The sequence below is a fragment of the Accipiter gentilis genome, chromosome 22, assembly GCF_929443795.1.
Source record: "Accipiter gentilis chromosome 22, bAccGen1.1, whole genome shotgun sequence".
Classification (NCBI taxonomy): domain Eukaryota; kingdom Metazoa; phylum Chordata; class Aves; order Accipitriformes; family Accipitridae; genus Astur; species Astur gentilis.
In genome coordinates this window covers 17,735,490-17,761,892 of record NC_064901.1, presented here as the reverse complement: position 1 = coordinate 17,761,892, position 26,403 = coordinate 17,735,490, and the positions used below count along the sequence as shown (strand labels likewise).

The 26,403-nt window shown below is 37.8% G+C and overlaps 2 protein-coding genes across 11 annotated transcripts in view; both read right to left on the bottom strand.

The window, feature by feature from the left end:
• Window positions 1-21,993, bottom strand: part of PSEN1 (presenilin 1) — a 28,905-nt gene extending 6,912 nt beyond the window's left edge. Inside the window, exons 1-9 of one of the 5 annotated variants that reach the window (XM_049825385.1) lie at window positions 17,804-18,917; window positions 16,797-16,940; window positions 14,898-15,022; window positions 11,763-12,019; window positions 10,316-10,457; window positions 6,637-6,704; window positions 4,668-4,888; window positions 2,207-2,305; window positions 808-894 (exon numbers count right to left, since the gene is read on the bottom strand). In XM_049825385.1, the coding sequence (XP_049681342.1) occupies window positions 808-894; window positions 2,207-2,305; window positions 4,668-4,888; window positions 6,637-6,704; window positions 10,316-10,457; window positions 11,763-12,019; window positions 14,898-14,981 (958 nt within the window). In that variant the 5' untranslated portion in view covers window positions 14,982-15,022; window positions 16,797-16,940; window positions 17,804-18,917. Of the gene's footprint in view, window positions 1-807; window positions 895-2,206; window positions 2,306-4,667; window positions 4,889-6,636; window positions 6,705-10,315; window positions 10,458-11,762; window positions 12,020-14,897; window positions 15,023-16,796; window positions 16,941-17,803; window positions 18,918-18,940; window positions 19,239-19,717; window positions 19,779-21,968 lie in introns of those variants that run through there. The other 4 variants (XM_049825387.1, XM_049825386.1, XM_049825388.1 and 1 more) reach the window with 4 other exon arrangements.
• A 747-nt stretch (window positions 21,994-22,740) lies between these two features.
• The window catches only part of RBM25 (RNA binding motif protein 25), a 39,688-nt gene continuing 36,025 nt past the window's right edge, over window positions 22,741-26,403 (bottom strand). For all 6 annotated transcript variants that reach the window (XM_049825366.1, XM_049825365.1, XM_049825364.1 and 3 more), the window contains 2 exons: window positions 25,414-25,461; window positions 22,741-24,337 (listed from right to left, as the gene is read on the bottom strand). In XM_049825366.1, the coding sequence (XP_049681323.1) occupies window positions 24,245-24,337; window positions 25,414-25,461 (141 nt within the window). In that variant the 3' untranslated portion in view covers window positions 22,741-24,244. The remainder of the gene's footprint in view (window positions 24,338-25,413; window positions 25,462-26,403) is intronic.

Below are 26,403 nucleotides of genomic sequence, written 5' to 3'. Positions count from 1 at the left end.
AAAACATGACAATCTCTCCACATGTAAGATCATAGAAGAATCAGGAAAAAAGAGGTGTTCCATAATATTCAGCAACATCTAACATTGGCACACAGCATTACAAGACATCCTTGCTTAGGATTTTAATATTTATTTAAACAATCAGGAGTCAATGTGCACTCTGCAGTCACAGCACTTACATATTGCACTCAAGTCCTAGTATTCAGGAGTACTTTGACATAACAGAGTGGAAGTTCTGTGGTGACCTAATTTAAAGATCACAGTTTAAGGAATAAACTCTCATCTAACATTTCATTAGTTTCTTTAGTCAACATTGACAGCTTAATTTTCCAGTAAAATAGAAAACTTTACTGAAAGCTACATATACATACACCCCTTCAAACATGTTAAATTCAGAAACTCTGCTCTGCTTTATTAATACATGTAAACAAACAAACTCCATGTTTTTAAACACTAGCTGCATAGCCAAGAGGACTAGACACATTTCTGTCTAATACAAATATAAATGAGTTAGCATTATACTATATCATCCCAATTTGACAAGCAATTGAGCTCAGTCAATAGTTGTCTATTGAGAGTCATTTCACCACCAACATCCTGGGTCCCAGAAAAATGAATACAAGAACATTAACTGCACAATAAGCAAGCAATTTTTGAAGTCTTGACAGATTCATCATTCCTAATAAGGCTTCCATGCTTTCACTCTTCTACAGCAACCAGGACACTTAAAAAGCTAAAAAACAAGCATCCATAAACACGTATTCCAACAAAATGACAACTATAAAGGCTTGTCAAAATAAGACTCACCTTGTTTATCGTAAGTGGAGTTTTTGGAAGCTTTCCGTTGGGCTTCTGGATCTTCCTCAGCCATGTTCACTAACCATATCATTGTTGCTATTAAAAAACAAATAAACAAACACCAGCATAGCTAATCAGATCTTCAGAAGTATGCAATTCTGAGATAGCGTTAGCATCAATCCTTTTTTTTTTCCTTTTTTTTTTTTTTTTTTTAATACAACTGTGTTTTGCAACAGGCAATTTTACTCTTACTAAAGCACAGTAATATCTGGAACACAGCCAGTACCAGCTACAACATGCATTTACAGAATTTGGTGAATAAAAGTTTTATTCTTACTAGATGTTGAAAAAAATGGCAACAGCTGTTGCCAGAGAAATTACTTCTATATATATGAGGCCCGCTGAAAATCTGAATCAATGATTTCTTTACTTTTTTCCATTAATCATTTCTTTCATCTGCAAGTAAAAAGGTCTATTAAGACTGGTACTAAGGTACTTCAATTCAGAGGCAGTATCTGCATCAAAGTTAATTGTTCTCTGTCTCCACCATCACAAAGAATTTTCCAATCTGGAAGTAAATGTTACCACACTTAAACGGTGTATTTTACTTCAAGTTTGTGGTTTCTCAGCATTAACCTCTCCTCCCACAAAACAGAACAACAGGCAGCTATGAGTAGTATTTGTGAAACACAGCGACACATAACGAAAGCCCTCCCCTTTCTCCACTGTAAACTTGTCCCTGGCAAGTCAGTCTACAGTCAGTAGACTAGCCAGTCAGTCTACATTATACTTCCTGCTTCCAAATACAGGCCTTTCGTGAGCACCTGTAGCATACGATTTACGATTAGCCTATTTCACTGTTTACCATATGATTACAACTAGCAACATGAATTTCAGAAACAGTGGAATTATGTACTAATTGATACATAGGTCATAACAGCAATTTGCATTCAGTAGGTTATTTTTCACAACTGCAGGGAGAAACAACATATCAAAAAAGACAAGCCCTGGAGAAAATAATTCTGTAAATGAATCTCTTCCTGTCAATTTCTCCCTTTCCTTCCAGTAAAACACAGGTTATTTAAGCACTGAAAGCTGATAAATATTTTCTGAAAACAAGTACTCGCTTTGAAAAGACTTAATTCACAGCCTAATGACATACTTCTTTGGCCAAAACAAGGTGTGTTACCATTTTTCCTGTTCATATTTTGTAAAACAGCATGCTGGTTTTTATCTTGAAAGATCTCAGCCAGGAGATGTTCCATATTTTTGAGTCAATAGTGAAAGGCCCAAGTGAACAGACTAAATTCCAGCTGACAAGCATCATGTTAAAACACAGAAAAATGAGAAAATCAGTTAGGCTGAGTGGGTGATTGTAAGTTTAAAGTATTTAACGAAATGTACTTACAGGAGTAAATAAGTGCTGGGAAGAGAGTTTCATTTCTCTCTTGAGCTGTTTCAACTAGCATACGAAGAGGACCTTTAGGGCATAGGACAGCAACCAAATCTGAAAGGAAGAGCGAACAGATCTTACATCACTGCAGACATACTTACAAGAAGGTTTTTCTATAACACTTGCAGAGACTGGTAATAAGATAAAATGCTATCCTGAACATAGACTTCTGAGCACACCATTGGCCACAAGTCAGTATCCTACAGGAATACTTTTTAATATTCTCAGTTAAACAACCTATCTTACATATTACTGTAATATATATACAAATTAAAAAAATGCGATGTTCCTCACTTAAGATATTATGCAACTGCAAATGTATCTGTGTCTGTATGTTGACTTGCAAATTGAAAGCAGATAATTTACAAAAGCTACTATTCAACTAACATCTTGGAAATACCCAAACTTGCTTTCTATTATCAAAGCTTTTCTTAACCTAAGTTTAATGCTAAAACAAATTTTAACACAACAGGTGAGGCTTACATTACTTCTATAAAGTAGACATAACTGCTAATTTATTCCCACTTAAATAGGGGAAAAGAAGTGAATGTGCATGTGAAGAGGAAAAAAAAACAGGTTTATTAAGCATTGTGGAAAAATGCTGTGTTTGCATAGATTTGAGAGGTATGGAAAGCACATTTAGCATAAGAAAGCAACAGCAGCTTTTTATTGCTTCCCTCAATTCTTGTTCACAGGACAGTATATGAAACTGAGTGAACGAGTGAAAATTAACTGAAAAGCAATCATTTACAAAATAGGATGACTGTACAAGTTACTCATACAGATCAAAGCACAGCACTAAGAAAAACTGATCTATCAGATGCTCCATTTGCTTTCTCACCTGAATGGTGATGGTTTATTAATGAAATTTGCAACTCCACAAACAACCTCAGCTACTTTTCCCTTGTCTTGCATATTTGGACAGAAAGCTGTAACATTTATGTATTAACCATGCTACTACCTTTTGCAGTTGTCCACTCACTGTATGTCTTTAAATTCATGTGAAACAAAATCTGATACCGAAAGGAACAGCTTACTTGTCAGGAGCTGTACGTTGCACAGAGCAGGCTTTCTGCACCTGCGCTAACTGCCCTAGCACCACTGCTCGTCCCATTCAAGTAAAGAATTCTTAGCATGGGGTCACAGGCTTTGAAACTTACTTCCCCTTTACTCAAAACAACCACATTATGATCTTGGAATACGATCTGAAGAGTAACTTCATTTTGCAATTGCTGAATGAAGGCTGAATGCTTGCAAGACTAAGATTTGTTCCAGTCATACAAAAGGTGGAAGTGGAGAGGGGTGATGGGAAGGTTTTCATACACACAAGGGACATTTTTCCTCCCTCGGAAGGAAGAGGACACCTAAGGAGTACACTGACCTACCAGAGCCAATCAAATCTTATTATCTTCTGCATTTCTACAACTGTGCAGATTCTCAGTCTTTACCATCATCAGTGACTTTCAGAGTACACATTCATCACACTTACATGCTTCCAAAAAAATTCCAAGTTATGAGCACATCTTCATGGATACACTTAGCTGTAATATTTTAATTATGTCTAAGTAACTGGCTTTTAGGCTTGCCTGGGATCTAAATTGGTATTTGGAATAGAGAGTGATCTTCTTACCAAAAGTGTCCAGTGCCCTCTAAAGCTTTATGAAAAAACTACATCTAGGTATCTCTCAGTCATCATTCTGAAAAAGCATAATATGCAATAATTCAAATGAATTTTCTTTTTATTTTAAAAAAATCAGGGAAACAGATCTCAAAACTGTATCCATCTAAATGTAAAATGACTTTGAGCAACCAAAACTGCCTTAAATCTTTCCTTGCTTCCTTCTCATTATATTATTAGGGATGAGCAATGAAAACTGCCTTTAATCCTTCCTTGCTTCCTTCTCATTATATTACCAGGTATGGATCAGGGTGTTGTTTCTATGTCCACAAATTTAAGCAATTCCTACGTTGGGCAGATCTATACCTGTATGGGACTGTACCCAGACAACAAGCTCCTAAATTCTTAACATACAATGGTTTCCAAGGATTCTTGGGGAAAATGAGAAGGTAGCTCTCCACCTTCATAGAAGAGATTAAAATGGCGACATAGGTCTCTTATCTCCTCCTCTCTTAAATTACTTCAATTCTCCTCTCCAAAGAATCTAGAAAGCCCAGAAAACATGAAGGAAGATGGCATCACACAGTCACACAAAGCCACTAGCTGCAGGGAACTCATCTTCATTTAGATCACGATCTTATTTCTGAAGTCTGTAATCACCTTATCTGCTGCTTTGGATGATACTGCCACACACACACTTTTTTTTTTTTTAAGGTCTAGTCAGACGAGCAGAAAAGTCAGGGAATAGAATAAATACCCACCATAATACCTGTTACTATGCCTTGCCCCAGACCTTACCATACACTGAAATAACAGCCAGGATAAGCCACGCAGTCCATTCAGGAAGGTACTTAATGAACACCAATGCCATGAGAGCGCTTATCATAATGAGATACGCCTGCTGGAGCCGAAGCGGACCCTTCCAATGAATACAAATCATTCCCACAACACCGAAGTTCCAGATCATGAGTGCCACCGTAATGTAGTCCATGGCAACGTTATACGTCTTAAAAACCTCACTAAAAAAAAAAAAAGTGGAAAAGAATATGGACTGCATTTGCTTAAAACAATGGAAATAAGTTACAGATGGAAACTTCAGAATTTTTTTTTTTTTTTAATTTTCATATTCAATGGAGTGGCACAAATGTAAAATTTTATTTCCAATTAGTACTTCACTATTCTTCAAAAAGGGGATAATTTTACCAGGGTTTGCCTCACACCAACTCTTTCACTTTTCTGAAAATTTTCATTAATGTTCTATTTCTTTCTCAGTCAAAGCAGAAGTTGACAGGAAAGGACATTACCACAAAACCAGTCATTTTGATTATGCTCATGAATTTTAAAAATCAGAAGAATAAGAACTTGTGAGGTTATAATGGATCTTTAAAGGCATGCAAACAGATCTCTCTCTACTTACCTGCTGCCTGTGGAAAGAAAATACTTTACTAACTTCAAAGTAGGGTATACATGGTTATTGTATTTTATTCTTTGCCACAAACACTAAAGTAAAAAGCTTTCTTTTTGGATGAACTGTGTCACTCTGTCACACCAAATACTATAAACTAATTAAGACCCTCAATAAGTAAAACCAAACCAGACAAATATGTTGTCACCAAGTCACAGGTGATTTCCACTGACCCAGGGAAGAAACAGTTGTGGTGGCCTTTTGCAAATTCTGCTGCTAGCAACACATCAAGGCACTAAGAAGCTTTTATTTTGCATTATACTTTCCTACAGGAAATTTGTCTTCTGTAGCTGTTAGCTGGCCTCTGAGATGTACAGTGTTAAGAGGATGCCCCTCACTGCTATCACATATAATTGGTCTACAGACTCCCTCCTCACTCATTGGACCTCTGCGAAAGGAAGCCAGTACTGCTATGAGGCAGCAAGAACAGGTGAAGGAAAGCACGGTTTCAGGAAAGCCTTCAGTCCCTCTATTCACACATGCTTATGGAAGACTGCCAGCTCCAACCCAAACCCAAAGGAAGTGAGCCTGGCAACTTGTCTTCACCCAGCCTGCACTGCACTCGCGCAGCACACATTGCCTTGTATTTCAAAAGTCACTATTAAGGTTAGAGAAAATACTGACCAAAAAAGGCATCACAGATCACTTTTGGCAAAAATTAGTGACTTGAAGGAACACCATTTTCTCCCCCTAGAGACCAAATTTAATAAGTTTCTTTGAAGAGAAGTGTATCTGTCATCAAGTGGTACAAAAATATACACAGTATAATTTCATGGCATAACTCTAGTTACAAACCCTGATCAGGTTGCTCATTTTAGAGAATCTGAGTATTATGTACAACTTTTCTTGATGTCTGGGTAAAGGTGTGCTTCCAAATTTGAAAAGAAAAACACTGAATATATTTTGGTGAGAGAGTAGATTCTTTTCAGATGATTCTTTTCTGTCACTCCCATGCAAACAGCCTTTGCATATATTGCCCACTACCAAAGCCATGACGTAAACAACTGCCCCTGAGTCATATGGCTACGAAAAATTGAGTTATCAGAAAATATGCTAGCAGAATAAGCTACCCTGTGGAAGTGGCAATGCATGTGATGGACAGCTTCTGCACACTATAAATTGCACTATAAACCCATAAATCTCCCTCTCTTACGTGTACTCTATGAACCTATATAGAACTAAAAATTTTATTGCAATAGCTTACTCACTATCATTCTTCTTAACATTCAAGGGCTAGTTCTAATATAAATAAGTACACAGTGATACATGAAGAAAAGCATATTAATGCTTTAGTTCACTTACCCCAGGTAGATGAATGAGAAAAAGAAAAGCAGCAAAAGAGAAGAAATGATAAGCCAGCCATGGATCACCTGGAAAAAAGACATCAATACAGATATTTTTTTTTTAGACTTGTTAAAGTTAATATCTACTTAAAAATGCTTTTAAGGTTATTTTCCCTTTTGATTAAAGCAAGAAAATTATATTCAGTTCTCTCTCTCTGTGGTTGTTACTAAATTCATACTTAGTCTATACACACTATTATATTTCAATTTACACTTACGAATTTTAAGTGCTTTGTGGTCTTTCAGTAGAGGTTCTATAAATGAAAACTACTGCTTCTACATTTTTAGGCCATTTTGATAACAGTGGCATTGTAACATAGCAGATGTATCCAGCATTAACACAGATGGAAAACATGATTCATTTTTGCACAATTAAAAAGCCTGCTCTGATTCCAAATAATTTTCAGAATACGGTTATAGAACTAAATGCTGGAACATATGAAAAATCTTCATTGCTTATCTGTTGGAATTAGCATATCATCAATGAATGACTATATAAAGATTTCTGTATTCTCTATAAATCACCTATAGACATAAACCCTAATTTTGATATGAGAGCAGACATACATGCCCAACAATTTAACAAAAAACAGTTCAGGGTTGTACTCAGTGGTTTAAATTTGGAAATGACAGGCACTCAGACTTTGCACTGATGAAAGTGCATACCACTCTTGTATATTACTGTGCAAAATGAAAAATTAAGATTGAAGAGCCCTGTAACTCTGGTACTCTCTGAACTGAGAATGAAACATATATTTGTCAAATTTCCAGCACAGAATCTTATATATAACACCAGACTCAATGTTGTAGGTAGATAACCGGTCAGAAGCAATAATCTAGAAATTCAAGCTGCATAAGAAATCCTGCTTCAAACAGAAATGCTCAGTGGAAAATTGACTGGTTAAAGTAGCTATATATGTACACCAGATCAAAGTATTCAGAAACTGTTCAGAAATTGTGTTATCTATTTCTCTTCTTCTGAAAGATGTGTAGTAGAATGCATCTTCAGTTTTTAAAATATTTTGCAAAAGTTAATTTAAAAGTAAAGGCCATATGCACACAGACTAAAGGAATCAGATTTACATGAGGCAACCAGGACTTTCCAGCAAATTAAGAATCTAGCTCTTACAGTTAGTAATTTAGTACATTTAGTCTAACACTGAATTTTTCATAAGCATTTTTAAAGTTCTCGGCAATTTTTGAAACGTTCATTCTCCTCCTTCACACTGTCTTGTCTCTCAAACCAGGTTCAATTTTAATCTTCAACCTAATAAAACCTGTCATTTAACTAACAGATTGGCTTTCAGTATTTGCTCATAGCAATCTGGAGGAAAAAACACATACTAAAGCTGAAGATTGATAGGTACCTGAAACAGAATCCAACTTTCAAACAACTTGCAAAGCTACTTATATATCTAAGTAACAACTTAACAAAAGTAATTTTATTTCTCTCTAAGACTAGTTGAAACCATTTTAAGAAAATGGCAAAGCAAGCCGTGTCATTTCTTTTAATAATAACATGACGTCTATCTGTAGTTCTTCTATTTGTAGTATAAGCTCTTAAACTTTCTTACCACTTAAGAAAGTAACATGAATAATAATGTTTCATTGTAGTAAAAAGAGTAACATGCTAACAATGTCAAACACCAAGGCTATAGTCCAGCAAATGTTTACACACACTTTGCATAACTACTGTCAACAGTACTGAAGGAGGTAGTTTCAAGAGTTGACATAAGTTGGCATTTTACACACAGATGTTTGTTTTATTCTCAGTATCTCATTTGCTATAGCACTTCCCAGATCACCAGCCTCTTTTCACACAAGTGATATTTCCAAACTATTTCTCGTAAGTTTTGGCCAGCGGTTTCCTAGCAGGATACCATGACAGGTTTGTTGCCTTCTAATTAAAGAATTTGCATTGTTCATTTGACAACAGCTTCAACACTAATTGATTGCTGGTACAGAGTCGGCTTTGCCCACTACAACTTGAATAAAAACTAAGGATTGCAGAATGCAGAGAATTCAAATGAGCTACAGCAGCCAGATTTTGGTTAGGCAGATTGAAGAATGCAGAGAATAATAAAATACACTAAAAAGAAAAGCTAGTCAAATACTGTCACTTTTGAAGATGCTGTTTCTGGTTAGATTTAGGAGCTAGAATCAGGACCATGCTTAACTTATCACATCCAGGAGAAACATAGGAAACTAACAGCAGTAAAGCTGAAATAGCATTTCCTTTCTTCAAAGGAGTTTTCATATAAAAATCTTGTGAAGATAACCAAATTATCATTACCAGCTGGAGGCCTAACATTCTTTCATTATAAGTTCCATTCCTCATAATCTAGACATTCTACATATAGAACTGCATGTAAAAGAGAATTCAATGGAGAGGTAACTACATTTTACAACACTCTGGTATAGCAGCATAGAAATACTCTGTTAGCAATTCTAAAAATAAATAATTTATTTCTTTTAATTAGCATAAAATATAATTACAGGAAATTTCTGTTGTCCAATCATTCTATTTTTTTAGTACGACAATTATTTTTGTAAGGAGAACGTGCAATGCTTTGTAAGGTCAAAGAAGAAAGCCAGAAATGTGAAAAGCTTAGTAAAAACTAGTTGCTGCCTTCAGCACATAAGAAGAACCGACTGGCTGCCAAGGAACCTAGCTGAAGTACATCGGTTATCTGACTTCATTAGAATTAACAGAATTGACAGTTTAAAAAGAAAAACTTTGTCAGTTCACATTTAACACCACAATGCGATAGAGTAGAAGGTCCATACTTTAAAAAACACTATTCCAAGCTGTATGCAGATCCAGGCAAAAACGTTTCCCCAGTCGCTCCACAAATACTTTGTAAAGGAGTTTCGCCCACAGCCATGAAGATGACAACCATTTTTCCCTCTTGAAAACAAAATAAAGTGGAGCAAAGCTTTGTGCCAGTACATGGATCCCACTGCCCGTTTTACAACTATGAAACAGCTTCAACGGTCTGGCTGCACACTGGGAAGTTTTATTAGGCCAAGCCTTGTCAAATGGATCACTAAGACCAAAAGATAACCAGGAATTTTCATTAACAACTCCGCCCAGGCAGGTGATGTTGCAATTATTTATGCTAAGCCTGGACTTGCCTAGATTACATCATTATACGATTGAAGTCTTTCACAAAAGAGCCTTAGAGTCTCTGTGTTTGCTATAAGGGTATCGCCTGGCGTGTACAGCCACGCTCATATCACACTCTTGGGAGACTTCTATACTGGGACAGGGTGGGGAGAGGGGAGCCCTTGAAAAGGCCCTGAACTCCTGAATGAATTTCAAATTGTAGGACCATGTCTGTACTTTGTAGTTCTTGACCACAGGCAGATTTCAGTACATGGTACATTTCACAGGAATAGGAAACAAAGTCACCCTACTTGTAACTGACAAAACAGCCAGAAGTGTTAGCACCAGCCCTCTGCCTCCCCATTGCCTCAAAGGAACAGAAGCCACAAAATTTAAACAGTGAATTGAATCACCAATTCTGCTACTTTTGCTCACTCATCCTTGATAACCCTTCATTTTGTTCCATTCTTGATAATCTGTACTAATAAATAAAACCAGCACAATTACTCAAGTCAATTATATTTATACTCACCTTGTAGCACCTGTATTTGTAAAGCACAACCAGGAGTATGGTCATGACAATGATAACGCTGATCATGATAGCCGCATTGAGAATTGAATTCAGGGCTCTCTGTCCTACTGTCTCTGTCTCTTCTGTGAAAGGAGTGTAGATGCTACAACAACAGAGAGTCAACTGAAATGCCACTGAATGCACAGATGTTTCTGATATGTGAGGTCAACATCAAATGAAACTGCAGTAATCTTTTAGTCCACAGCTGTAAAAGCAACAGCTATTTTCTACTCAGGCAAAATCGGAAAGGCAGCATGGGATCATATTAGGCAAAATTTAATTAAAAAAAGAAAAAAAATATTCCTTAGAAGACTTGCCTTTCCTACATTCTTAGATTACTACTATTTTCTACTTTGTAAAACAAACAAAAAACAGTGTTTGATACAATTACTCATAAGCTATGAATCACTAGACTATTACTGCAGCTAGACCTTTATAATAAGCACACCATCTAGTGGATTTACAACGCAAGGTTCCCCAGCGATTTCAACAACAAAAAAAAAAGTATAGGCTCTACTCTTTTTCTTAAATACAACCACCTAGGGAAAAAAACCACTCTTTGGGGGGTGGGGGTGGGGGGGAAAGACACTTACCATAAATAAAATCTCAAGAAAAATGATTCTTTTGATCGATAATTTTGATAGTGAAAAAGAACTTTGTGTTTTATTGAAACATTTTATGACATGCTTGTATTATACAAACATTTCAAAGCCAAACACACTTTGAATAATTTTGTCTAAATGTTTTCGCAGTGGAACATTTAGACTGATTTGCTGCAGGTCCTGACAGGCTCAGTGTTCTTCATTTGTCTCCTTTCTCTCAAATCAGCTTTCACTGGAATTACTTTTTTTTTTGGCAACATCAATATTTTGAAAAAAAATAAAAATCAATCTATACAGGAAACTTGCTAGGAAAGTTTCTGTAACTGCAACAGAAGTGAACCTTATAAAGCTATCTTCCTCCTGCATTTGAATTTTTTCATGAAACAGCACAGGCAAACCAGAACTTGGCATATATGTTACTTCATTTAAATGAGTAGGTTTTTTTCCTTTTTCAAAATCTTTGTATTCTAGCAGAGTACAACTAAAATGGCTTTGGCTCAAGATTGAGTTTATTTTATAAATACCACAGGTCTCAATAAAGTATTAAAATGAGGACTAGGATTTGGATCAAGCAGTCACAACCAAGATATTATCCCAACTGGTCACCAGACAAACAAATGTCAGTAGTACCATGAATATAGAGTCTAATTTCTGGAAGGAATAAAACAAAACTATCTTCGGGCTGGTGGAGGGGAAAAGGGAGGCAAGAGGGAGTTCACTGCTTGAATTAGACTTCTGAAGAAATGGAGATTAAAGAAAATTATCTGAGTTCACTGAAAAGATAGGGGAAAAAAATTAATACATACAGCTGTCCATCCTTCCGTGTATAAAAGCTGACAGACTTGATGGTTGCAACAACGACCACCATGCAAAGCGTGACAGGTACAAACAACATAATCACATGTTTAGCCCCATATTTCAGTGTCAGCTCCTCATCTTCTTCTTCATCTTGTTCCACCACTTGCTGAATGTTGTTTTGTGGCTGCCCATTGGTCTCAGACTCAGGATTGTCATTTCTTCTGCGCTCACTATTATCATGGCGACGTCTTTCACTGTTGTCATTCTGCAATAAATAAAAACCAGTTTCCTCAGCAACTACCCACAATCATATTCTTGTACACTAAGCTAAAAATTATCTTGAGGGGGAAACGTGCAAGGTAATATTTACTGTTAAAAACACTTGCTGCAGCAAAGACTTAAAACAGTAGTAATTAATTGCATCACATAGTTACCAAAAGAATGGGAACACAGGGTTACATTAGAAGCATTTATATTAAAACCAGCAGCAGCTGAAAGTAGGCTGGTTGGATCTAACAGCCTATGCTGCCCTTCCTTTAAACAGAATTTAAAAAGCTGAATAAAGACAAACAGCTTTCTCCTTTGGTTCAAACTACAGTTGATACAAGGGTGCATGACAGTAGATTACTCATAGCGTGACAAGGATTAACTATACCTGTTCCTAGAAATGATGCCAAACAGACATTTATGACCCTAACTCCATGAAAATCCCAAGAAAATTTCTACTTTCCTACCATGGTATTCCCACTACAGTACACTAACTGGAATATATATTAAAATGGAGTTTCATGAGGTATTGCATTCCCACATTTTTAGCAATAAGAATGACACAGAAATGGTAATCAAACTCAGGCAATTCTCAGTCTTTATACTGAGTTTTGATCCCAAATTTTTAGCATATTGAGCCAGGTGTGGAGATTCTTTCTCTCCTTTCCCAAGGATACTACTGCCCCATCCTTTCACTGTCATTGAAGAAATTCCACCACTCTTGTCAACAAATATGAAAGAGCTTCCTGATACTGCCACATGAAACTCAAGGGTATAATTCAAACACAAGGACAGAGGTAAAGTTTCAGTGGAATTAAGATTAACCAGAAGCAAAAAAACAATCTGAGAACACCACCCACAAGTAAATGATCAGGCACCTGCACTCCTGGTGTCACGAACCTTCTGCCCCCTCTCCAAGAAGCCCCGTTAGCAGAGGGCATTAAGCCTTTTATATGTTGTGTGAACATACAGAGAACGAAACAGGAAAGTGAGCTATGTTTTACCTGTTCTGGACTACAAAGAAACAAAACCATTTTATGTTTACCAGTCACTCTAAACAAGCCCTAAAATGCAACATTTTACACAGACTACTTGGGGTTTTTTACTGTATTACCATGTCCAAAGTCAATGCTGTACTGTTCCCATTCTCTTCACTCAAGAGGTTTAACATAAAAGAGATGTAACACAAAGATTTTTGATTCCTTACAAAATGAATCTCATTTCTTCAGAACTACTTCATTTACAAACAGTTCAGTTTGAGTAAGTGCACTAAAGCAGCTTTAGATTAAAATGTACAATAAACTGAAGAAAGGTACCTTTTGCAATACCTTTAAAATATCACTCAGTTTTAGTAAAATTGCTCTAGACATAAGGTAGGGCACTGAAAATAACCTAACGAATTTCTGCTTAAGTACTCCCATGCAGGTGATTTTTTCCTTAAATACGCTATGTTAAAGTCTCATCACCTATTCTTAACAGCATTTCCAAACACAACTGCTGACTTGTATCTCATTAACTAACTGCAGTTTTTTGATAAATCAGTAGTTATTTTGGAGATTCTTTACAGAGAATTTTCCCAGCCCCACCCTCAGAAAAGATAAGATGTTCAGTATACACTCAGGAACTCATAGTGGACTTTTCAAAAGCACTTAAGTGATTAAGGAGTACAAGGCCCTGGACTTTGAACTGTAAACACTGGCACTGCTAAAACCTTAGTTGAAGCTTTGCAACTTCCCCAACTCATGAAAAATTTGCTTTTACAAAACATTACAAAGTAACAGTACACACCAAACCCTTTGCCTATTTTCTCCTTTTTTTTGTGGTATCCTCACGATCAAGCTCTGCAGAGTTTCAAGAAGTGTCCTCTAAGAAAATTTGCTTTATTTTTCAAAAAGGAAACTGAATATAAGGGGAGAAAAAAAAAATATCTAACACTGTCTTAATTAAACAATTAAAACTAGCAGGCAACCAAATTTTTAGAATTAAGGTTTTGACCTTTATTTTAATTTAGTATCATTAACTTAAAGTATGTCTTGAAAAAGACCTTGTGTCCAATATTACTTCTTCCTAAATGAAAGATTCACTATAAATCACTTGGTATTTTGCATAAAGTCCTCACATACAATTACTAAAAGCCAGACAGAAACAGGAATATGGGAGAAAGCAAATAAAGAGATCATGTTTAATTATTCTGAAATGCTGGCTGTAGCTCAACCTCCTTCTGTACAGATTATAGCTCAAATGTAACATTTTTCACTTTGATAGTAAAATGTTCCATTTCTCTCAGTCTACAACAAGACAAGAATAAGCTTACCTGTCTAAATAAACTGCCTAAGACGATCATAAGTAACACTACATTGGAGACAATGAGAGCCTTGGAACACTTCAAAAGGCAAGCAGAACCAGTATTTAGGTTTCTGCACACCTGCAGAATATGCTGCTCTTTCTGTGCTCTAATAGCAGTCCTGCATGAGAACACACTTACCACTATCTTAGGCACAGAAATATAGAAAGTAAAATAAAAATCCACAGTTTTGCAAAGCAAACACAAAAACAGCCAAAGGAAAAGGTTGATTAACTAGCACGCCACTATAGAAAACCACAAAACCAAACATAAAGAGAAAAATTGAAGAAATTGGACCAGTATGTGCCATTTTATTCCCTTCACTAGTTAGGAACAAAGACACAATCACAAAATGCCTTTATGTACTACAACACAGTGCATGAAAACCAGATCAGCATCAAGAGTTATGAGTTATTCTCTCATTCACTGTTAAAACTACACAAAAGTTGTCCTTTCAGGCTACTAAAGTGTAGCTAAACGTGACATGCGCGTGCCCCACTGCTTAGAAGAACAAAGTGCACTCATATCCTACCTGATCAGTATTAAACAGAGCAGAGGCCATGGACTCTTGCTGAAGTGGAAGCAAAGGAACAGACTCTTCACTTTCCTCAGACATAGTTAAAAGTGAAAATTCTGAAGCTAAAAAGTCAGTAACACCTGTTGTAACACCGTAAGCAAACGTAAGTTACGAACTACGCGTAATGATAGGGGTTTCTTTCCTATCAGGAAAATAGTTAATAGCAAACCCAGAGCAATGCCCCTGAACCAAGAGATAAAAAACTAGCATATTTGATAAGAATATTTTATTTATTAAGTCCAGATTTATGTATCAGGAGCAGACTGCCTTGCCTAACATTGGGCATAGACTTCATTAGTTCTCAAATACGCCATTTATGTTTAAAGGTGACAGATATACAGTGACAGATATTGAAGACTGGACTGAACTCTTGGTGTGTGGACTGGTATATGACATGGTAAATTACAGTTCTTTGTGATTTCACATGCTGACTCTTAGCCACAGAAGCTAGATACACTTAAGCAGGAAAGGATTTTTTGTACATATGTACAAAAACAAAGCCGATGTGCGTAGGGGAGAAAAATCACTACAACTAAGTCTTGAAACTACATCTAGAGTTACACTTAAACATGGAAAGAAAAAGCACAAGTAGTAGTTACTCATCAGTAGAGTCTGTTAGTGAGAATTAAATAGAACCATCCATCCCCCATGGCTGGGAAGGAGCATCACCAAGTTATCTGTAAGGATGGTGAGCCTACAGCTTATCGCTGAGCTCTGCCTTTTTAATCTGGCAGAAGTGTTCAACAGAAATTAATCTCTCACCTCTGCAAGATGAAAAGAAACCCTTTTCAATCCCTCTGAAGTAATAAGCACAAAAGATGCAGTAGGAAAGTTTCCACTTCTCTGTTTTTACTAACAGTTTCTATAATCAGTATGGTCTTAAGTCAGACTGACTTCTTAATTTAAAAATAAATTTTCAAATGGTTTATATTTTTACTGATATAGCAGGATGCTGATCTGAGATAAAGACAAGGATTTTTCAAAATCCTACTTAAACTGCTGGATTGTATAGAAGAGATAGAGCAGGGATCAAAATATTCTCTTGAATCACTGCCATAAACATGGCTACAAGTGGCCCAGCCTCACAAAAGCATTTCTGTGTCACAAAGAAACCTGATACTCAAGAGCTATAGCAGGAACAAAGAACTGAGCAGGACAAATCCAAGAGTCTGAGCACCACACCCAAGCAGATCATCTAAACTCGGTTTTACTGCAACACATGCAGTACAGTGAGTATAGCTTTAGCAACAATTATGCGCTTAGGTCTTTCAGAATAATCATATAGAACTTTATGGTTTGCGTTCTCCCTCCCCCCCAAAACATCTGAGAATGATGAACTCTGTTCATCAGAACTCTGACAGCACTTTGACAATTATTCACAAGTAAGACAAGACAGTGCTGCTCTTCCTGCATAGGAGTAGTCCTCCACCAATAGCAACAGCAAAACCCAGGCTTCAAGCTCTGCTAAGACTAAAATTAACTCTGTGACTGAGAAACCTGTGAATCAACCAGACCACAGTCAGGATGGATCAAGAGAGCTTACTAAATCCTCTAAAGGTCAATGTTTGACACAGGAGTATCCCACCCCATTTTCTTATTTTTCTTGAGGGCTTGGTCACTCCAACACCATTTTAAACTGGAGGAACTCTTATCTGTATATAAAAATTAGTTTAGAACATTAGATGTTTTACAGAATATTTCTTTTGGCACTGCTTATCACCACAACAGTCCAGATAGAGAAAATTACTCCCAACAAACAGATTTCTAGAGTTCCAAACTGTATTTTCATGCATGTATTTTCATTATTCATCCTGATTTAACTGCTAGCAGGTAATAAAATTGTTTGTTACATACGGTATTGCTGAGATGGTTATCAGGGAAGTTTTCTGTCAGCTGCCCATGCTGAAACTGGGGTAAATGCGCAGACAGTTCTGTCATCGGGGCTGTCCTCTGGAAATCACTTATTTCTACACAAAATGGATCTTTCCTCTTGAGATGCTGAAAAGAAAAAGATGTGTAAAAAGCCTTTGTTATTACATGACCAGGTTCCCCATCCCCTCCCTACCCCAATTTGTAGAGTTCACGCAGACTAAAGACAACCATTTTCTATCTACTGAACTGCATCATATCTTCTAAGAGATGATAATAGGGATTTTCCAGCATAAAAATAAGAGCGTCTAGGCGTTATCAAATTAGTTCATCACCCACGGAAGTAAGCCAGCAACAAACTAATAATTCAAAACAGTTCCCCATTCCTTCTTGTGCAATAAAGGAGAAGCACTGCACACTTGCTCAGAGCACAACTTGTATGTTTTTATCTCAGCAGAGTACGATTGCTCCAAGTTGTTTGGTTTTGAATTGCTGATAAGCTCAAGGGGAATCTTCAAGCAAGGATGACTGAGCCACACTTGATGATTTAAAATCCAGATAGATCTTTAATACTGTAATGCCCCAAGAGCAACCTAGAGCTACACAAAACAGTATTTCAGCTGAGCCTCAAGAACTAATGTGCATTCATTTCCCCTAGTGGTAGGTTTTATGTACCAGCTAAATGTACAGAAACATGCCTTATACTTGTAATAGCTTTATAAATTCTTCCATAAAAGAGTCACGTACTAACATTTTCCTATGCGAACAAGAATAAACCTCCACAACAAAGGAGGATAAAGCAATATAGGGGAAATAGGAAGAAGGGTGACGTAACTACATAAGTTTCCGAAAAAACATGATTTTAAGAAACAATGACTAGGCCTAGATAAATCAGTGAATTGGTTACACAAAACATAGAGAAGTGAATAAACCACTGCCTCAAGGGTGGAGTGCCAGTCCCCACTTCCACCACAAGTGGCTCCTGCTCCTACCTTGTGCCAACTCCAGCACTCATCAGTCCTCTTTACAGTAGATTTTACTCACTAAAATGGAAGAAAACAAATCCAGCAAGAGAAAACAAGAATATTTTTCTGCTCATTTAGTATACTCAACTAATGTATGGAGGGATCTCGAAAAACTCATACAAGGAAGGGTATCACAAAGCAAGGACTCTCACTTTTGGCAGCAGCAAGCCAGAAGTGCTGCAAGACAGCATCTTACTTGAAAAGGGAGTTAAGCCTATTTTCATAGATACTGAGATACAAAAGCTGTTCCGCTACTTACAAATAAATACATATCTTACAAGACTAGTGGATAGTGCTTACTAACTTCAGCAGGGATGTAGCTTACACTAAAGACCCATTAGGAAGCAACACCAATTTAGCAAGTCTAGCGGGAGCACGCAAACTGTTTGGAAAAAGAAAGACAATGTAGTATTCAGTAGAATAGCTCTCTTGCATGTTTGTCATTAAAAATAAAGCGCATGTAATTAAAAATATAATTAAATGTAAGATTAGATGAGAATAAATAGGCATTACATTGCTTTTGCAACACTCGCTCTAATTCTTTGGTTGGCCTATGGAATATAAATAATGTTGTTTTAAGGCTACTATTAGTAAGATTTCTCAGTAACAGGGCCACCACAGAGGAAAAACTTGAGTATTTTTATCCAAATGTAGAGTATCAGAATGAGATTTTTCAGATAGCAGCATGTCAAAATTCTAATTAAATTACAGGAGAAAAAACCAAAGCATCAACCCACAAAATCCTTTTTAAAGACTGGTAAAGAAAACCACCACCAACTCACCAAGCAAAAAACCAGCTACTGAGAAGCAGAGAGAAACTGAAGACAGGGAGGAGTAACTGACAGGGGAGTTGCATAAAGCTTGAATGACAGTGTTTAACAGGCCTCAAAACTTATGGTTTCTTAAAACAATCCCTTGTGGAAACTCAAGAGCTCAGAAAATGGATTCAGGACATCTTCCCGAACAACTTTATTTTCTATTTTTAAATAAACAAACGCTCCCAAGTTTGAAATTTAACTATGAGTGAATGAGATCTAGAAATCAACTATGCATTAAACGGACACAAACTACATTTTCATTTGTTTTACCTGAAAAGGGACTCACCAAAGCATTTTTTTCTAAGGAAGCGGTTAATATTAAAACAGCCTGTCTAAAAAAGTTCTTCCTTGCTTCCTTTGGCTTTCCTTGGTAAGAACAACAAGAGTTTCGAGGGCCGTTTTCAGAAATTTACGTTTAGCCTAGTAAATAGGGGTAACACGCAAAGAAGCTCTACAACGCTTTCTCTGCTTCGAAGAGCAAGACGAGCGAGTGCCGATCAGCCACAGCAGACGCGGTGCGGTCCGCTCAACCCGCGCCTTCTCTCTCAAATAAGCAACAAGCAGCAGCCGCTGCCTTCCGGGGGGGGACGACACCAAACGCCCCGCGGAGCTCGCCCCCTCAGCCCTGCCCCGGGCCGGAGCAGCCTCGCCGCAGCCAGGGGCCCCGCTCCCCCTCGGCGTGCCGGCGCGGGGGCCGGGGCCGGCCGAGGGTCTCCGCCGCCGGCTCCCAGAAAGGCCGCGGGGGCCAGGGTCTGTCCCCCACCCGACATCGCCAGCTCCCCGGGCCCGCTGCAGCGGCCCCGCCGATCGCAGCCCCGCCACTCGTGCCTACCCCGCACGACGACCGGACCCGGCCGCCCCCACAGCCGCCGGCCCGGCCTGCTGGGCGCCCCCGGCCCGGCTCCGGGTGGCGCAGCGCTCCCGCCCCGCGCCCCACACGCTCCTCGGCCCGCCACCCGCGCCGACCCCGAGCTCGGCGGCGGCGTTAGCGTTGCCCGGGGCTGCCCCGGCACCCACCCCCCCCGCCCAGCCCGCCCGCCGGCGCAGCGGCTGACAGACCGACCTGCAGGGCCGCCCCTCCCGCGGGCTCCGCCACCGGCTCCTCGCCGCCCCGCAGCCCGCCCCCCCCCCTCGCTTCCGGCCCGCGCCCCGCCCGCCGCCGCGACCTCACTTCCGACGGCGCGGCCGGGCCGGGCCGGCCCGGCCCGCGGGGCAAGAGGAGGGTTGTGAGGGAGATGGAGGGCGGCCTGGGGAACCTGGTTAAGAGACGGTACCAGGCGGAGAAAGGGGTAGGGCGAGAAAATACGCTGCCTGGGCGCTTCGAATTCTAGACACGTGTGAGCTAGGAGCCCTGCTTGAACGTGGTCCCACAAAAAAAGCCTCACGAAAATAACAGCAGTGACGCTGTTAGGGAAGAAGCAAAGGCAATTTCCAATTTGAAACTCAGCTTGCTGTCCCCGATAGTCGAGGATTAATCCACCATTCCTTTTTCAAAGTGCATAGCCTTATCGGGTTACTAACGTGTAGGAAATGCTATGATATATCTAGATATATCTGTTCTAAATATTAAAAAAGTCTCTGAGGAACCATGCAATTCTGCATGTTTAAAACAGATGTTGTGTTTCACTATTTGACTACACTGCAGGAAGACGCACGGGAAAATGAAGTAGCACAAAAGTATCGCACACAAAAGTTAGGTTTTACGTTAGCACTTTGACCCAAACACCCAAGTTTCAGTAGGTCGTATGCATCTGAAGTGCATTTAAAAGAAGCCATTTTTAGACCGAAAGTGATGCCTAACCATTAGCCAAATAAAACTATTCGTTATTTTAAGAGGAGAAAAAAACCACCAGAACAAAACAAAAAAACCCACCCAAAACCCCCAAAAACCAAACATGGACATACAGCTGTACCAGGCTATCTTCTATTTATATTACTGATATCAGTTTGATCCACGATGAAATGCCTGTTAACAATACCTTACATGCTGCTCACACTGCATGGCTGTGTACTAATTTGTAGGCCCGCATGTTTGACATCCAGCATTCCTACGCAGGAAATTGAGTATGAAAAACTGTGACCTTATTGCAATAGAAAAACCAACAGCTTCCAGTTTCAAGTGTATCCACTTCCTAAAATACTACTCCTGCAAGCAGCTCTCTAGCAACTCCAGAAAAACCATGAAAAGGTCTAATGCTTCCCACTCAGTAGTAGCAAAGCATTAGCAGTAAGAAATAGGAATTCAGTAAGAAACTAAACTTACTATTTGGGGCCTTCCCCCTGCCACATTTAGAGCCACAATCATCTAGCTAGATGGTTATTTTTAGTGCAGGCTCCTACTTAAAGAGAAGGAAGGATGGAAACACACAAAATCAGAAACACCAAATCAGTATGTGAACAGGTTAAATGTTCTAAGAACAAAAAAAGTCTCTTATCAAATTAATGGTCACAAAAATATCTCATTCTTGGTAATGGATCTTGCTTGTCCACAGTTTCCCATTTCTTTTCAGTGCACAGTAATGAAAAACAATGATACTTCATATTTTGTACTCACATATTCCAAAAAACACTGAATGGCAGTTATAGAGAATGATTATCAGGAGACTAAGGGCACGCGTTACGTTAAGGCGTAAAGCCTTGTTCCACAGTAAAGTCCAGATCAACAACTAGTATATCCAGTTCTGTTGTATAAATATTCATATTCTTTTCCCTCTATGCACTGTGTGTAACTTTTGAAGCACCTTTTCATCACAGAATGGATCATACTAGGGCATACTGCACGGAAAAACCAGTGGCAACATACATACTTTGCTAACGGATCTCACTCTCAGTATACTCTTAATCTGTGCATTCACTAACATAACACACAAGTGTGTACTAAATCGCATATTCGGACAGTAAAGTGTTGTAATGTTGGCAAAAAAGGCTTTTTCTACCCCCAGTTTTCCAAGTCTATCTTGAAATAATTCCATTACTGCATGTTGAAAGAAAAACAGTTAACAAAGGAAAGTTACTTTTCTATATGGAGGACCTCTCAGCAATATGTAATTTGTGCTCTACCCCCCAGCATCACAGACACAAAATATATTGTTATCACTGAGAAGTAATAACACTGATTTGAGTAAGAGGTAAAGACTAGAAGCGACTTTATAAAGCAATATTTTGCATTCTGAAAGAGGAAGATTTGTTGGAAGTACTTGCATAAGCCAAGCCAGAGATACTATTAGTGAACATTCCTTCCTCCTTCCACTACTGAAGAAAAACCTCAACTTCCACAAAATTAATGTCACAACTGCTTCTAAATACTTATTTACCTGGATATTTAACACTCCAGCTTTAATTTTAGATGTCTTCCTCACCCAGATGCCTTCAGTCTCCTTGGGAAAGGAAGAGTACAGGCTTATGGCCAATGCATAAATAATAGATGAACACACAGCTTTAGTTTAGGGCAGAAGAAAATAAGCTGAAGTTTCACAACTTGAGCTTTCACTGAAGAATCTCAACAAGGACTTGAGGCAATCTACAATAGTGGCATTACAAAGCATTTGTCACATTTGGCTTAAGTATTACTAATGACAGAGACAGAATGCCACATTAGCAGGACAAAAAGCACTCATGAAGTTCACTCTCCCTCTTCTCTGTATCTACTACAAACAGAGTGAGTTTTGAATTTATTTAGAATTTGGAGAATTTTTGGTAAATGCTGATGCAAAACTGTACGGGAAGAATGGGGAAGTAATCTCTTAGGGTAACATCAAGTTGCAAGAAAAAAAAGAGGAAGGTTGCAGCACATATGTACGTAAACCAACACATTCTCACACAAACTCAAGCACAACATAAAAGTAACATCTGAGCATTACACTTCCAAGTTAAAAAAAGAACATTTTGTGGTGTGTAGTATTACAGGGATGAGAAAGAACATATTGAGATCACATCTGCATTTGCAGGCTTCTGGTCACCTGACTTAAAGCAGGAGGTAGTTATAAAAAAACCCACCCCTAATTTGGCAACACTTGTTGATTCAGAAACCAGTGTTAAATATAACTGCATGCTGCACAAGACTCCAAAAGAATGTGAGCCCTTAAATCAAATATATACATTTTTAATATCTGAAATATTTACATGGTGGAACCTTTACACGATCCCATTTGTTAAGAACAGTGTTTTCAAGTGTCCTCTCCAGATACAAAGAACTAGTAACTCAATGTCACAGTTATGTTTTCTGAACAGGTCAACCTGTATCCTTCAGTTAAATACAATATAGAGATACTGGAACACCTTTACTTAATTTGTTTGCTATTAAGAATTGTGTTAAAAATTAAAAATGTTTTTCAGACAGTTTGCTCCCTGGAACACAGTCCTCCTGCAATCAAAACAGCTCATAGAACATTATCGATTTGTCTTCTTACCCAGGTATGAGATAAAAAATGCAGTTTACAGTACATGTCATCATTTATACCATATCAGCCTATTTATAAAAAACCCATACAAACAAGGCAGGAAAATATCACCCTCTTTTCGTGGACGATAGACTGCTTACAGTAGAAAACAAAAGTTGGGGCTAGTTTAACAGTTTGGATAAAAACAAGACTTCGGCTTCCTTTGAAAACTTACTCTTACTTGTTTAGTTTTTGTCAACTGCTATGGTCAGTTACATTCAAACCGGTTATTTTTTTTCTAAATACTAAAAAAATGTTTTTAAAAATAATTTCTTTTAAAAAAAAATCCATCTCATTATTTTGGAGACAGAAGGGACAATAGGGAAGGGCTAAAATGAAATTGAGCAGAAGATATCCTAGGTTTAAAAAAAAAAACCAAACCAAAACCAAAACATAATTAAATAGCACTTATTGAATTTAGGTCCTGCTCTTGTTTTAACTGTGCAAAGAATAAAAAACTTCCTGCAATTTACACTTTCTAGGAAAGAAGCAGAGCGTCTGCAAGAGATTAAGTTCCCAGCTTCATTAGTAATTCTAAATGGGCAACAAAGTACCAAGACTGCCGCTGGTTCACATCAGAATGAAAAGTCTGAGGGAACTCCTTTTCCAGAGCCAGATGAGGGGACTAAATGAACACACAAAGCTGTTCTGTGAAAGCAGCTCAAGCCACTTATTTTGAAATTGTTTTCTGATCATTCCTTAAATAAAAAGAGAGTGTGCAAAAAAAAAAAAAAAAAAGAGCACTGATAAATTTGCAGTAAAATAATTTGTCTTCATCTGTAACTGATACAGTTCCACATTAAGTGCAAGTGTTTTGCAAGACAGGGACGCTTTTTTTTTTTCTTTAATATTTACAAGAATCAGAGTAACATAACAAAATTACCAGAGAGCATGTACAGTAGCTGCAGCTTATAAAACATACCGGTAATTGTACCTTGTGAATTATAAAGAGAACCAATGCAGGATTCAGATAACTAACTGAGAAGGGTAAAGAGGGCCTCAGAGCAGAGGACAAAAAAATTCACATTTTCTACATAAAAAAATACAGGTCTCAAATCTCTGAGAACAGAGAAAATTTGAAGTCTTTGAATGATGGAAAAAAAAAAAAAAGCCCAAAATTGAAATGGAACCCTAGAAGCAAGGAGAGTGCTTTATTTCACTAGACCAATCTTCTTTGCTTCTGTCTCGTATATCAACAACCTCCACATTTTGACTATGAAAACTTCAGCTTCTTCATCTAGTACCTGTAGGAAATACACATTTTATAGATTATTTTTTAGGTTAAGCATTCCGGTTACAAAGACTAATTCTAGACACATCATTCCAGATACAAAGACTAACTCTAGACACATCAGAACTACAAAGTGGAGGTAGTGTAATCCAAGTTAAGTCTTTGAGGGAGGCACTGGGTAAAACTTCAGTGAATTTGTCTGTCCTGCATTTGTCATCTGACTTGACTAAGCACTAATTATATACTTGTATAATGCAGACATTGACCACTAAGAAATAAAAGTATCAGTATCCTAGTCCCCAAAAGCAGCTTGGGAAGAGGCAGAGAAATGGCAGGCTTGGGAAGAATGTAAGAACAGGACATACACATGTGGTATTATCCCTTAATTCTCTCCTAGTCTCTGCTCATTTTCAGCCTGGAACTTCCTTGGATATTATATTAAGTAATGTCTCAATGGATTTCTCTTTCTTGAACTTATTATTCAGGCTTTGCCTCTCAGGAAGTTCTCCAGCTCACCTACTAGTCACACCAAGAACAACCTACAAAATTCTGCTATGAATCTGACTCCTACCAACTCTGCCTCCAAGTTTCCTTATTGGGAGAGAGTGAACATTTAGTTTTTGTTCACCTTTCAGTTTCTCTTTTCCAACACCAGGCAAAAAAGAGCTTTTACTCTTCTAGAGAAAAATCACCTTTTGCTCATTAATTAGGAATAAACCCACTAAACCACTAATTATAACGACCTAGTTACAAGAATGGTAAGGAATAGAAGTTTATATTTCTGATACATTTCTGTTATTGGTGATTCTTACTTCTACTGCTAGGGACAGAATCTTTGTTCTACTTTTCTGAATACTGAGAAATTCTGGACAGGGATCAGTAATTTCTACCTAGATGCTGTAAATGCAAAATCATGCCTGTGCTAGCATGATCTGTTTAATCAAAACAGCTTTCATATCTAATGCACATTTTCTATGCATATTCTATGAACACCAAATATTTCTGTTATGGACTCCTACTATTTTGCAGAATTGACTATTAGCTTCAGCATAATGTAGAAAGTATATCAGTTACACAATTTCTGCTCACCATGGCAACATCATCCAGTATGCTCTGTGGTGAGCTGTGAGCCATAACCTGAAAGAAAATGTTTTTAGATTGAAAACTCAAGAGTAAACCATATAAACATCTTGGACAAAAATCAGTTACTTCTCAAGGATTTTGAATGCTTTTCACATGCAAAAAGTATCTGCAGTTCATTAGTTCCCGGTATTAGCCAAGGCAAAAATTAGTATTAAACTACATCAGATTCCATCATAGTGAGTGCTAGTTTATGGCTAGTTACTGAGGAACAAGTTCTGTCAATCTCCAGAGATTCAACAGGTTCTGTATTTGCTGGCTATTCTTGCATCCCCAATTAAGCTCTCCTTATTTAAGGAATAAGCTCCCCTTATTTCAACACTTAATTCCTAATGGAAGACAAAGGCAAAATTCTCCCTGTCTCTCTCTTCATAACCAAATTTTCCATCTGCCTGTTAAGTATTTCAGTGTTTTTTCAGAACCAAACAAGTTGTCTTTCAATACCAGAAAATGGCTATATGTGTGTATATATATATATATATATTTTTTTAAGCTTGGCAAATATTCAACTTCTGCTTTTCACTTTCTACTAATCACCTGTGCCACAAAACTATCACTTGCTTTGCCTCTCATACAGTAAGTAGCCCTGAAAGATAAACCAAGACAAGCGATTATGAAAGTGAGTACCATGAAAGCTGAAAAGAGTTTTTGAAATTCCCTATTGATGAGAAGCAATAGAGCTGTCATGACAGATTTAATAAGGCAAGTTATCAGAATTTAGTTTGTAAGCAGCTCTGCAGAGTTGAGGTTTAAACAAGTCATGCAATGGCTAAAAGGTATAGTAGAATGACTTCTAATGCTAACTCTAAAACCTTAATATTTGCTTATTGCTAAAGCAACAACAGCATCTAAAAAGCTTTTTAAGAAGTTAATCCAAAAATGTATGTAAAATCAAGCTACTGGCTTTTTTCCCCCTGAATTCACACAAATCCTATTTTT